This window comes from Eurypyga helias, unplaced genomic scaffold (assembly GCF_000690775.1).
Source record: "Eurypyga helias isolate BGI_N326 unplaced genomic scaffold, ASM69077v1 scaffold17437, whole genome shotgun sequence".
NCBI classification, from domain to species: domain Eukaryota; kingdom Metazoa; phylum Chordata; class Aves; order Eurypygiformes; family Eurypygidae; genus Eurypyga; species Eurypyga helias.
The window spans coordinates 2,758-15,630 of record NW_010263876.1 but is presented as its reverse complement, the minus strand read 5'-3'; the positions used below and the strand labels follow the sequence as shown (position 1 = coordinate 15,630).

Below are 12,873 nucleotides of genomic sequence, written 5' to 3'. Positions count from 1 at the left end.
CGGGAGCAAAGCAGCACGACCCCGGGGCTTTAGTTCTCCCCTTCCCTCACGGCAGGGTGTTCCTGCTCCTCCCCCCGTCTGAAACGGCCTCAGCACCTGAGGGTGAAATCACCTGGCTGGCGGGAGAGAGGGTGAATGATATGGGTGGTTTTTTGCAGCTGTGTTGTAGAAAGAAGCTTGGCTTCCTCCCCTCCTTGTTAACCCAATGGAAAGGAGGGTCCAAGTCACTAAATTCTTAATTTCTTTATGAATAAAGCCGCCAAGTTTCACCTGAGCCGTTCTTTCCTCATAAACCCTCCCGAGCCAGGGGGTCAAGGTCGTTTTTGCAAAGCACAAATGAGAACGATGTTCCAAACGTTAAGCACTAAGCACAGGTGAAATAACACTTTAAAGAAAAAGGCTTTTAATGCAGCTCTAACACCCATACACGGACTTTAGAAAAGAATGCAATGAAACCGTATCGAACCTTGTGTCCCATAGAAAGTGTAGTCAGCAGCGATGAGGGATGAAGAAAGATTAATGGAACGGGATGAAAGGCAGAAGCTGCCAGTATTTCTGAAGACGGGTTCCTCCCACAGCACAAATTTAACAAGTGTTTTCAAGTTCAGTTTAATTAAGCTGTAATAACCTGCTGTGGAAGGGACGGCGAGACGCCCACTGCACAGCTGGAGTAACACACTCAGTGTAATTACTCACCACCCCAATAAAAAACTCTTTTGAAATGTTTGCATCGGTAGCAGTGGAAGTATTATTAAGCAGTATTTTAGCAGTTTCTTGAATATCTGTTACATGATAGGAAAAAACAAAACAAAACATAAACCAAACCAAGCAACAGCAGGACAAGAACCATACATCAACTACCCTCGCTAGCGCTGCACTGCCGCTTACTCAGAACGCTACACGGAACGCCATGCACAGGCAGGTATTACCAACTACTCTGAAATAACTGCTCTTCGGTATGAGGGGATTCCCAGCTTACTCTAGAAGAGTTTCTCCTCTAGCTAAACAAATGCTATAAAAGACCGAAACAGAACAAAACAAGGGTGAATAAGTTGGGTTTATCGACAGAGATGAAAGTGTGTCAACTATAGCGTTCACTCTGGAAGCGTGGAGCATAGTTTTTGGCACTTTCGTTCTCCTGCGTTGTGATTAAGTCTATAATAGCTGTCAGTACTGCCGTATCCCTGGATTTAATGTCATTCCAGTCCACAGGATGTGGGTTTTCTATTTTTTCTTGTAGGAGATCATCGAGCTCTTGTCTTAAATTCTGAAGAGTTTGTTGGAATGAAGGGGGGGGGGGGAAAAAAAAAGAAAAAAGAGGACAGGCAATTAGAGCCACAGACAACATCATCACCACAGAAAGTTCAAACCCCTTGGGCGCTCTGTTCTCCTCACCTTCACACCTGCCTCTCCCATTTAAACACTGCTATTTACAGGACCAGAAGCTGCTTCTCAATCCAGCAGTATTACCTTTCATGACTGATGGCCACCTCTAGGTGAGTACATCAAACCAAGCACTATGATGGCCACCTCTAGGTGAGCTGACTCTTTTAGGATTAAAAATATAGGGGTTTTAAAAATTCAGGTGTGATTTCTAGGATCTGATTTTGACCAGAGCTCTATTCAGCTCCTCCATCCCCTGGAACTTCCTGCTGCTAGCTGAAGAGCCCCATCCTCATGTCTGCATGTCCATGTGGCCACTGCATGGGCTCATCAAGCCATCCTACAGGCTTTGCTATGGAAAACTACAGAGACTAAGCTCTTCACATGTTTATAAATCCTTTAAATCCACCCTACAGGTCACTGCTGATGTCTCAACAGGCACACAGCCTCATTCTTTCGTCAGGCTGTTACACTGGAAACAAACAAAACACAAACAAAACTCCCCAAAACCCCAAACAACTGAGTGCCTAAAGCCAAATGTAAGTGATACATCAGTGTTTGTGTCTGCCCATGTGATACAGCGTTGGGAATGTTTTTTACCACTGCATCTGAACTTCCATTCCCCTACACACCTCCAGCACATCACTGGTTTACTCCGTGTACCTGAAGAGCTTACTGGGAATACATTTAAAGCATCATCACCTCAGTGTCATGCTAAGCCTTCCATATACATTACTATTAAGCACAGTCACCTTCACTAAGTGTGCTATTCTTGCCGGAGACTGGAAAACAATCCATTCATCCACAGCAATGGTATCCTGATCTTTATCCTTCTGAATGGATATATCTCCTCCGAAGAACAAGAGACAGTACGGAGAGACCTCTGTACAATCATACAAGTAAATCTGCAAGGAAGAAAACTGTCAGTCACCCTTCAAAGCATCTTAAGTGATACCAGCAGCCCGTAATGAAATGCAAAAGAGAATTCCAGAAGATCATTATTCAGAGTAATTCATAAATTTGCAAGATATATGAAGCAACTTGGAAAAGGTACAGTATTCATTCGTGGAACAATACTACCAGTGCCACAAAGAGCATAACCTGATGGCGTGCAGGAGGAGCGACCCAGGGCAGGAAGGCTTCAGCAAATGCACTGTTCACATCCCCTCTGAATCCTGATCCAGCCTTAAAGGAGCTACAAAAATAAACTACGCCAATATCAACCCTTTACGTACACTGCTAGTTCTCATCTTCAGATGGTACACAAGCCAGTTGTAATGGAACTCTGTTTCTTCCACGTTAACTGATTTAGGATGAATATTAACTGATCCATCTGTCTTGGTGCAAACCTTCACCCTTAAAAGAAAAAAAGTATTTTAGGATTAAAATACAATCTTGAAAGTTCAGCACAGCTGTGTCCCAAGTCAAACACCCCTCCAGCTCTCCACTAGCACACTAAACCCTGAAAGTACAAGGATGTTCAAAGATACTTTGACTTCTTTCCCAGAAGCCTGCAACTGAATCTACGGTATGAACGTTTAGACATCTTTCTTCCTGCATGGAAGAAGTTTGCGTTCTTTGTTGAAGTTACCCCCTTTGGCCCCCTGTCATTCTCTCAAGTAGAAAAAACAAGTGGCATTCTTGTCCAAACAAAGGACAGAGTTACTGAATTTGCTCACACAAACTAAGTTTCAAGCACCTTCTTGGAAAAACCACACAAGGAACTTGCACATCCAAACTCCCTGCTCAGCGTTAAGCGGTGTCAGTGTGGAACAAGGGACAAGCTGTCCCTACCACTGCCGAGCAGCCTTGTGGCGTACCTCTGTTCGTACCACGTGCCTTGGAACCAACCTGACTCAAGGGACAACCGTCAGCTGCCTTCGTTCTCCTCACTACCCGAAATCAGCTTTCCTTTCTAACGTAACACTGTCAGACCATAAAAGCAGAAACCAAGCACGTATGAAGCACAACCGTTCTCCTTCCCACGTTTCAGAGATGCAGCTCTTCGAGTGTGGGTCACGGAGCGCTCTACTCCCGTGCACGAAGTGTTTTGCAAAACAGACTTCAGTGTTTGCAACACAAACAGCGGGTGAGCGAGCCTCTCCAGCGAAGCGTTAGCTGACAAACCTCTTGCTTAGTGGATGATAAAACAGCCTTCCTGGGCTGCTGGCTTACACCCAGCTCCACCACGCAGCAACACCACAGCCAGGCAGCAACTTGCATCAGGGTGGCAGACGCTGCGTTTGGGTGACGCTGGCACACCGGGCTCAGTTTAAAAGGGAGCATCAGCTGACCAGCAGTGCCAGCTGCACACGGGTCTAAATCACACAATCTACGGTAGAATTTTGACTATGCTCTCACTCCTCTCAAAGAAATAATCACTTGGGCAGGGTTTTGCCTTCTTTTTTTTACATATTGGCATGATGATTGCTCTTAGGTTGCCGTATCGACATCACACCCCCAGACAAATCGATCCCAACGGTCAACCCTTCCTCCTGTCATAAGTCAGGTCCATGAAGAAGGATGTCCATGTTCTGATGAGCACACTGTTGCTGTGAGCAGCAGTTAGTAAGAATAAATAGTCTGATAACATAAACAGTGACACATCAACAGATCAGCATATGCGGCACAGCAGTACGAAAGGACAGCGTTTCAGCTGCAGCTGTAGGTGGAAGGTGATGGTAGGACTCCTGCAGCAGCAGTTACTGATAGGTTGTAATACTATCCACGGCGTGAGGTCACGCAAATTATTTCACAGCCCAGCAGGTATCCAGATGTGAAATGAAGTAAATACCATGCTCCCATCTACCCTCCTCAGATCAATCAACCCACACCCAGGACAGCTATTCGCAGACTCATTCCTGCGCTCAAGCACTGCCTCACCTTGCCAAACCAGCTAACGCAGAAAACCCCTCCAGTACAAACCAACATTAAACCAAACCCTTACATTTTTCTCTTTTTGCTGAAGCTTGGCCGGATCTTTGCAACTTTGGGATATAAACCAGCACAGATAACAGCTTTGAGCAACTTCTCATTATCTGCAGAAGACAGCAAAGTAAGTAACAGTGGTGCAAAATTTCACCTATTAGAAATGTTCCATTTCCTTCCACCTTTTACCTGAGTTGGTATTAGATTTGGGATCCTTGGGGTCTCTGCTATTCACAAATCCAGCTGCAAGGAGATGCTCAGCAAACTGTCCTTTCATGTTATGCAGCATCTAGGAAACAACAACAATTGCCCCAGAATGATGCTGTGCCAAAAGGCTCCTCCCTTTTCCCCACAGGCTCAATCTGTCAGGATGTTACCTGGAGCGTATTTGAAGACAGAAAATACTCCCAGCAATAGTCTTTCTCCGTTCTGAAACCACGACGTCGAGTCTCTTCCCAGCCCTAAAAATTAAAACCATAGTTCAAAGGCGTTTGTAAGTGAACACATACAAAAATTAGGGACAGCAAAAACTGGAGGTCAACAAACGACATAGTTGCATGTTTTTCTGTAAGAGAGAAAGCAGATCCTTCAATCTCTTTGGTTATATACAGACAGCACAGAGTAGAAAAACGCAACTTTACAACAATTTGAATCAAAACTTGCTTTTTTCACACTGAGGTGCAAAATCTGCCCAAGTTTGCCAGAACTCTCTGTGTTGCTATTAACAGTCCTGGGTAGAAACTGCATCCCAGGCCATTTACTTCCTGCTCTCGCCCCAGCAGTATCCAACTAAGTGTCCAACAGTACCGAAGTCAGCCCCAGCCTCTTGGAGAGGCTGAAGGACAACAATTAATGACTTCAGCAAGGCAACTATAGATATACAGTTATAGTTTTACACATATATAGTCTCTTTCATAGACATATCCACTATAAATTAGGTTTTTGAGCCTGAAGAAAAAGATTGCTCAATGCTAGAAGGGTGAAAATCAATTTGGTTTTATGTTTCTGCAGAAGCCAAGAAATACTTCAGAGCATAAACTGATCAGTTTTCTCCTTAGAATAATCCAGATTGCCCCAATTAACATTCAAGAAGAAAAGCCCCTAAACAGCGCAGGGAAAGATGCCTACCGTGAAAGCATTCACCACAGTTAGATGATCACTTTTAGAGTTCTTTGACAGTTCCTTTCTTCTTGCGTCTGCTACTTTCTCTTTGCCCTAAGAATAATTAGAACCAATGAAATATTGACAATTGACACGCCAGTTCTCTTCCGAACGAGGGTACACACAGACAGCGATACTCTGTACGTGACATACGTGAACGTTAAAGCTACTTCCAATACGCTGTAGGCAAAGACAATACTTCATCGTATGTGAAGGCAGTCTTTTACCAATAAAAGTAATTAACATGAAAAGAAGATTAAAATGATTTTAAATTCTAACATCTTAGTAACTCCCAAGATCCTTCTGAGATTCTTAAAATCTGTAGTGTAATTCCACCCTCAGAAACTTTACCAGAGGAATGACAAAAGGGTCTTTGAAGCTGAGGCTAGCTGCAATGGTAAGGACTGGATCCAAGCAGCAGAATAAGGCTCCGAAGAGGATCATTTTTCCAATGTGCGGTTCAACGGGTAACCGTGCTAAATGGACACCCAGCGGAGTCAGTTCTTCTTGTCTGTCCAGAGCATTCTGCCAGAAGAAGGAAAAAAGGGAAGAAAGAATACACAGTACTTGAGATGGTGAGGATTTCCTTGACAGAGCTCCTAGTACACCTAGAGAACTCCAGCCTAACAGCTGGAGAACACAGCCAGCTCTAATGGTGTATGGTAGGAACGTGATCAAGCAAGTTACAGAGAAGCTGAAATGTTCACTTAGATCCAAGAAAACAGCAGACACACAGTCTTTAGTTTAGTGTTCCAAGTGGTTTACTAGGGCTCAGTGTTTGTCCAGATGAAAATATTAAGAATTAGTAACATAAGCGTCTTCCTGTTCTCCCGATCCAGCATAGTTTTAGACTTGTATCTTACCCTCAGTACCACTTCTGGTTCAACAATTCCACCCATTGCTATTTTACAGCACGCTCACACACCACCACACGTATAGCTGAATTTTAACTTCATCAAAGCATCCCCAGAATCACGCCATCAGTCTAACACTGCCCTTCACCTCAGTCGGGTGCTTCAGTGTACTGCTACAACCGACAGATACCAGGGCAAGAAGTCTGTCGTACCCATGTGCCAGTAAACTCTCCCTTCCCAGCATCCCAAGGGGCAACGATGTCCCAGAGCTCTCTCCTACACGCCTTATCTGCCCTAGAGAAGTGCCCCGAGCCCTCCACTGAGCTGACTGGGGCAGGAAGGCTTGGTAGGTGCAGCCGTGAGCACGGTGGTGCAGAAGCAGCGACTTAAATGCAAGGTGCATGTATGTAATTTAGAAAGTTCCTCAGGAACTACTCTATGCAGCCCATAGCATGACCAACTATGTACCATTATTTCCTCTGTCCAGTGAGGATATTTAAAGGGCCTGCACCATACAGTAAGGGGTTGCAGGTGGCCTCAGCTGTAGGATCAGAACTGTCCCATAAACAATGCAGTAACACGGTTCTAAACAATTTTCCCCTGCATGTACATTAAGCAGTATTTTACCAGCTCCATTAGGTGATTTATGGCCAATATGACAGCATCACGAGACGGCGGATCCATGAGTTTGCTCAGAAAATAAGCAATTCCACCAAGCTTTAGAATCTGAAAGAAAAACAAAACAGACCTACAGCAGCTGGAGAAAGAGGGCAGACTGTATCAGTAAGCAGTGACCACACAAATTGAACAAAAGTGCGAACAGAACCACTAGTTAAGAACTAAGGGCATGGTATTCCTTACACAGCGTAAGGAGTTCCACATGAACTGCCGGGAAACTCCTGTCAGTTCCAAAACCCATTTCTAGGAAAATTCTTTCAAGACCACAGATCCCTGGACTCTGCCACTCTCACTGAAGCTCCTCTGACTGAATGACACGGGGCGGGGGAGGAGGGGGGGAGAGAGCAAAAAGCACAGCCCAGAGTTTTGTTAACAGAATTCAGCTTTCATTTATACTAGACAGTCTTACTTCTCCCGGGTTTGATGCACCTGGATAGGAGTGTGCATTTTGCAAACGTCGCTGCAATTGGTAGTTAAACACGTACTTCTGGTGTAACTCAACTGTGACCTGAACACCACAGCTGTGATAACATCATCTCTCAACCTCTTCCACTGGAAAAGCAGACAGCAAACCTGTTTGAGGAGTGACACGTTTACCTTGATTTGTAAGCAGAGCTCTTCCAAAGGCGTCCTCAGGATCTCTGGTAACTGATAATCGTCCAGAAGGCTAGCGCGCAGCCCGTTGTACAGATGGTAACAGTGGCCTGGCTGAACTCTGGAATCATTTAAACGAACAACTGTATTGTTTTCCCCTCAGGATTGTGTTTCTTTACAAACAGCTTTCCAAGATAACTCAGGCAATTAGAATTGAAGCACACTGAATGGTAAAAGCCACTCCAGCCTTCTGAAACAGACCCACCGGCAGGAGAACATGCAGAACACAGAAACCTCCCATCAACTGCTCAAACGGGGCAGTGAAGAGAGCAGAGAAGAACTGAGAGTCTGAACAAGAGAGAAGATACTCCACAAGGTTTTGAGAGCGAAATTAAGACAAAAATGTGGTATATAGCTCAGGGGAAATCATTTGTAGGCAACTTTCACTGTACTGTGTCACAGCCTCAGAGGGCAGGTGTGAGGGCAAACACTGCCAACAGATTTAAAAACACTGCAACTTATTCTTCTCTATGGAGGCAACTCAGGAGTTAAACACAGCACAAGTTGATTCACTTTCCCAGGGAGACAAAGAATCCCCTCCGTCCCTAAGGGAAGAGACAGCTGTGCTAGCACCCGCTTCTGAGCACACCAATGACAAAGTACCATCTTCAGCTCCACGGCTGATAGAAGCCTAAACAAGGCGTTTCTAACCCTCCCCGTTATTCTCACCTTCCAGCTCGACCTTTCCGCTGCTTGGCATTGGCCTTGCTAACCCACTCCGCTGCCATCGTGCTGATGTTGTTCTGTGTGTCAAAGTGCGTCTCCTTTATTTTCCCACCGTCTATCACGAACACCACGTCATCTATTGTAATGCTGTTAAAAAAGCAAACAGAGAACAAAATGCAACTCTTTCTTTGCCAGCTTGACCCAGGCTTTGAAAGGGGTTCAACCTCTCTTCACCCCCTCCCACACTGTGAGCCAACAGTAAAAAGCACGTCTGGAATTTCATTAAGAATTGTGTTACTAAGTGGCTCAAGAAACAGCATGATGTATTCTCCTAGGTCTGCCCAGAGCCACCACAGGGGGCTATGAAGTCTGCAGAGAGGGCAGGCAGCTCAGATTTATCACGTACAACAAATTGTTGGCTCCAGGGAGACCTTACAGCACCTTCCACTGCCTGAAGGGACTACAAGGAAGCTGGGGGGGACTTTTTACAAGGGCAGGGAGTGACAGGACAAGGGGTAACGGGTTTAAACTGAAAGTGGGGAGGGTTAGATTAGATATCAGGAAGGAATTCTTCCCGGAGAGGGTGGGAGCACTGGGACAGGTTGCCCAGAGAAGCTGTGGATGCCGCATCCCTGGGAGTGTCCAAGGCCAGGCTGGATGAGGCTGGGACCAACCTGGTCTAGTGGAAGGTGTCCCTGCCCATGGCAGGGGGGGTGGAACTAGATGATCTTTAAGGTCCCTTCCAACCCAAACCGTTCCGTGATTCTATGATTCTATGAAATTGTCTTCACAGCAACATCCTTGTTTGAATGAAGACAATTAAAGGAAAACTCCTGTTTAGTCTGTAAACATTTCTAAAGATAAAGTGTTCTAAGTGAATGGTACAAATACAAAAACATGCACTTTAGAAGTATTAAGCAGGTTTCCACTTTAGATTACAACTTCCATGTAGCGTTTTCGGTCCGTACAGCCAGCTATTTACCTGGTCTCTGCAATGTTGGTAGCAATCACAATTTTCCTGACTCCTGGCGGCGTCTTCTTAAAAACCTGTAATTATCCACAGCCCATTTACATGTTTGCCAAAACCAAACACAGGCTTAGTCCATTTTTTTTTGGTAGTTGTGAAACATTACAACTGAAGAAGCGCATACCTGAGTCTGGTTAACAGTAGGCATCAATGAATGCAAAGGTATGATAATAAACCTATCTGGAAATTAAAAAAAAAACCCCAGTAAAAGATACAGTGTAAGCACAGAGCCTTGAATTTTACAGGAAAATCAACCATGCAGAATAGAGAAAAAATGCTGCAAGTACATCTACTGCTTCCTATTCTGATTTCACAGGGACAGGTATCATAACAGCACGTTCTGAATTAAAAAGGTGTAAAGGAATTTTTATGCTACAATGGCAAGTTTAAGAAAATACATGAAGTTACGTACAGGACTTTGCATTTCATTTTTAAGTTCTCTGATTATTTAATGATTGCACAAGTTTAATAAGTAAACTGACACACCTCAATCTTTCAACAGACTGAATTTCTTTACGGAATGCCCACAGCATGAGCCGTAAGACAACTATCTGACTAGTCAGGAGCAGGGGTGAACAGGTTAGATGGAAACACAAGTTACACAAACAGTGTATCAGACAGGCACAGGGTATTTTAGTGCCCTGTCAAAAAAGGCTTCCAGGAATAAACAAGACTGAAAAGGACTACCAGCAAAGCAGTAGGCAGAAGCGAGACAAGAAGTGAACACAGAATGAGGAGTTTAGTGTTGGCTGGAAGCTATCAGAGTACAAGAAAGGACAGAGAGATGCAGGTCTGAGACACTATTCCAGGTTGTTCACACCTGCACTGAGGAAAATGGGTTGTTATCATTAGCAGATGAAAGATACCACAGAAATGCCAAAAAATGCTGACTCCTCTCAAAACGATTGCAGAGTGGAGATGAGAAAAAAAAAATCCAGTGCAATCGCAGCAACCACATGCAGAAATAAGAGTTCGCCACTACCACCGCTGTAGAGTGCCCATGAGAAGTGTTGGTTTTACCTGACTTAAACATGACTTGTGACATCAAGAGATCATGCAAAGTGCTGATGTTGTCCCAGCCGGGAAGAAACACGAGAATTGCACCATCCTATATATGGAAGAGGGAGCGAAGGGAAAAGAGGTCAGAATGAGTCACATGCGATGCGCAGAACCAGCTGCTTGTGCACCATCCGGGTGCTGGAGAGGCGAATTCGGAAACCTCACTGACCCAGCTTGCAACAGTTTCCACCAGTGTTTCCTATAAACGAGTCAGACACGTACGCATCTGTACACAATAAATGCAAATGTGATTTTAAATCTTCTTCCCCTGCAGTGATTTAAACACACTGTCAACAGCAGAAAGATTTGAGCTGCAAATAAAATGGAGAAAAACTAATGTATAATTTTCAACACAGGGAGAACAAAATACGAAACAGCAACTCACCCTCACCAACCACAACTTAAATGATCAATCAACTGAAACGTTAAATTATGTAATGCTTTTAATAATCAAAATTCTCTTTAAGGAATCAGTTTGCCCACATAAACAAACACGTAACTCGAGGTTCTAACAACCTACATCCGTTATACCCATGGGAACAGAAGTTATTCTTACTTCAAGTCTGTCACTGCTGCAGGCACAGGATCCTTCTGATAACATTATTACTAAATAGCATTAAATAACTAAATCGGGACATTCTGATGATACCATTAGTAAATAGCAAGGTAAGGCACATCTGGGGATGACTACTACTGCAGGTGTATTAAGCTCCAAGTTGGAAGCTCCTTGTAGCTGTGTGTCTGGTAACTGTGACTGGACACTGGCCAGGCTGTGTAAAAATCCAAACCTCCCAGGATCACGTTCAGATTACTCAGGCAGGAAAACCATTAAAGCCAACAGCACAGTGCAGGCACGAGGCAGTGAACATCAACTCTACATGTTGTTCTTGCCCTCTCCCTCCCACTGCTGAGGAATGAAGAACAGAGATTTTGTTGTACACTAGAGGTTTTCAGACAGTTTTCTACAGCTGCTTCAGAAAACTTCACTTTTGCTGCAGGCTAAAAAGAACACTACCCCTTGACAAACACAGCCACAGAAAGAACCAGAAGAGTCTATTTAATTTGTAACTATCTCTATCAAATAACTAAGGTGTATAACGAACCTGAAGGCTTATTTAAAAGCAATCAAACAGCCCCCAAACCTTCAGATATCTATTCCATTTATTTATGGGACAATCCCCACTGCCCGTGAAAGTATGCAGGCTCTTTTTCATCCCTGCTCAGAAGGGATCATAAATGAGAGTACCAGAAGTCTTCCAGGATTCCTATGTCCACAGCTCTCATTAATACCCACAACCCCTCCACAAAACACTTAGACGTGTGCTCCCATGGACTGCCCCATCATTTCAGTAACACACTCTCACTAGCCATGTTTTAAACTGTTGGATTACTTCTCAGAAAAGCAAACCAAAAGATTTTTCTTCTCTGTATCTGTATGATAAGCTGAAATAACCCAGCTCTGACATCCCACCAGCCACTGACAGTTCAGCTGCATCACTAAAGCGCAAGGACAGGAGACAGAAGCGTACCTCTTCCTCCAAAACGATGTGTCTGATAAGTGCTGCTATAAGATCGAGGTCCACCTTGTCGTCATCCATCATTTCCAAGGCATCTATCGTACCTGCGGAATACCTGCGGGCATCGAAAGGGTGCGGACTGGTAACCTGTTAACATACAAGCTCACGCGCGCATTTCTGTTAGCAGGCTCTGCAGTCACGCATCGATGTAACCCACCGCTGTTCCGTTTATTTCTCTGATCAGGTACTGCACCTTCAATGTGCTCGAGATTTAGTTTAGTGTGATTAGAGAATCACAGAACGGTTTGGGTTGGAAGGGACCTTAAAGATCATCTAGTTCCACCCCCCCTGCCATGGGCAGGGACACCTTGCACTAGACCAGGTTGCTCAAAGCCACATCCAGCCTGGCCTTGAAGACATCCAGGGATGGGGCATCCACAGCTTCTCTGGGCAACCTGTCCCAGTGCCGCCCCACCCTCTCTGTGAAGAATTTCTTCCTGATATCTAATCTAAACCTCCCTGATTTCAATTTGTACCCATTACCCCTTGTCCTATCACTACAGGCTCTTGTAAAAAGTCCTCTCCCAGTACCCTTGTAGGCCCCCTTCAGGTACTGGAAAGCTGCAATGAGGTCTCCTCGGAGCCTCCTCTTCTCCAGGCTGAACAAGCCCAGTTCTCGCAGCCTTTCATCACAGGAGAGGTGCTCCAGCCCTCTGATCATCTTCGTGGCCCTCCTCATTATCATCAGTTTAGAATAGTAACAGATACTATTCTAAACTGATGATAATAGAAACTCATTATCATCAGTTTAGAATAGTAACAGCTCCAACCACTCCCCATGGGAACTGTGCTCCAGCCCCTTCCCCAGCTCCATTCCCTTCTCCACACACACTCCAGCGCCTCACAGAATGGTTTGGGTTGGAAGGGACCTTAAAGATCATCTAGT

The 12,873-nt window shown here is 44.7% G+C and overlaps 1 protein-coding gene across 1 annotated transcript in view; it reads right to left on the bottom strand.

Moving 5' to 3' along the window:
* Window positions 1-1,081: 1,081 nt before the first annotated feature.
* The window catches only part of DHX36 (DEAH (Asp-Glu-Ala-His) box polypeptide 36), a gene marked incomplete at its 5' end in the record, with an annotated part of 14,331 nt that continues 2,539 nt past the window's right edge, over window positions 1,082-12,873 (bottom strand). Inside the window, 15 exons of the mRNA XM_010156226.1 lie at window positions 1,082-1,267; window positions 2,136-2,288; window positions 2,619-2,739; window positions 4,331-4,421; window positions 4,501-4,600; window positions 4,689-4,772; window positions 5,440-5,526; window positions 5,824-5,997; window positions 6,954-7,052; window positions 7,602-7,719; window positions 8,328-8,471; window positions 9,307-9,371; window positions 9,476-9,531; window positions 10,372-10,459; window positions 11,940-12,042. Of these exons, the coding sequence (XP_010154528.1) occupies window positions 1,082-1,267; window positions 2,136-2,288; window positions 2,619-2,739; window positions 4,331-4,421; window positions 4,501-4,600; window positions 4,689-4,772; window positions 5,440-5,526; window positions 5,824-5,997; window positions 6,954-7,052; window positions 7,602-7,719; window positions 8,328-8,471; window positions 9,307-9,371; window positions 9,476-9,531; window positions 10,372-10,459; window positions 11,940-12,042 (1,669 nt within the window). The remainder of the gene's footprint in view (window positions 1,268-2,135; window positions 2,289-2,618; window positions 2,740-4,330; window positions 4,422-4,500; window positions 4,601-4,688; window positions 4,773-5,439; window positions 5,527-5,823; window positions 5,998-6,953; window positions 7,053-7,601; window positions 7,720-8,327; window positions 8,472-9,306; window positions 9,372-9,475; window positions 9,532-10,371; window positions 10,460-11,939; window positions 12,043-12,873) is intronic.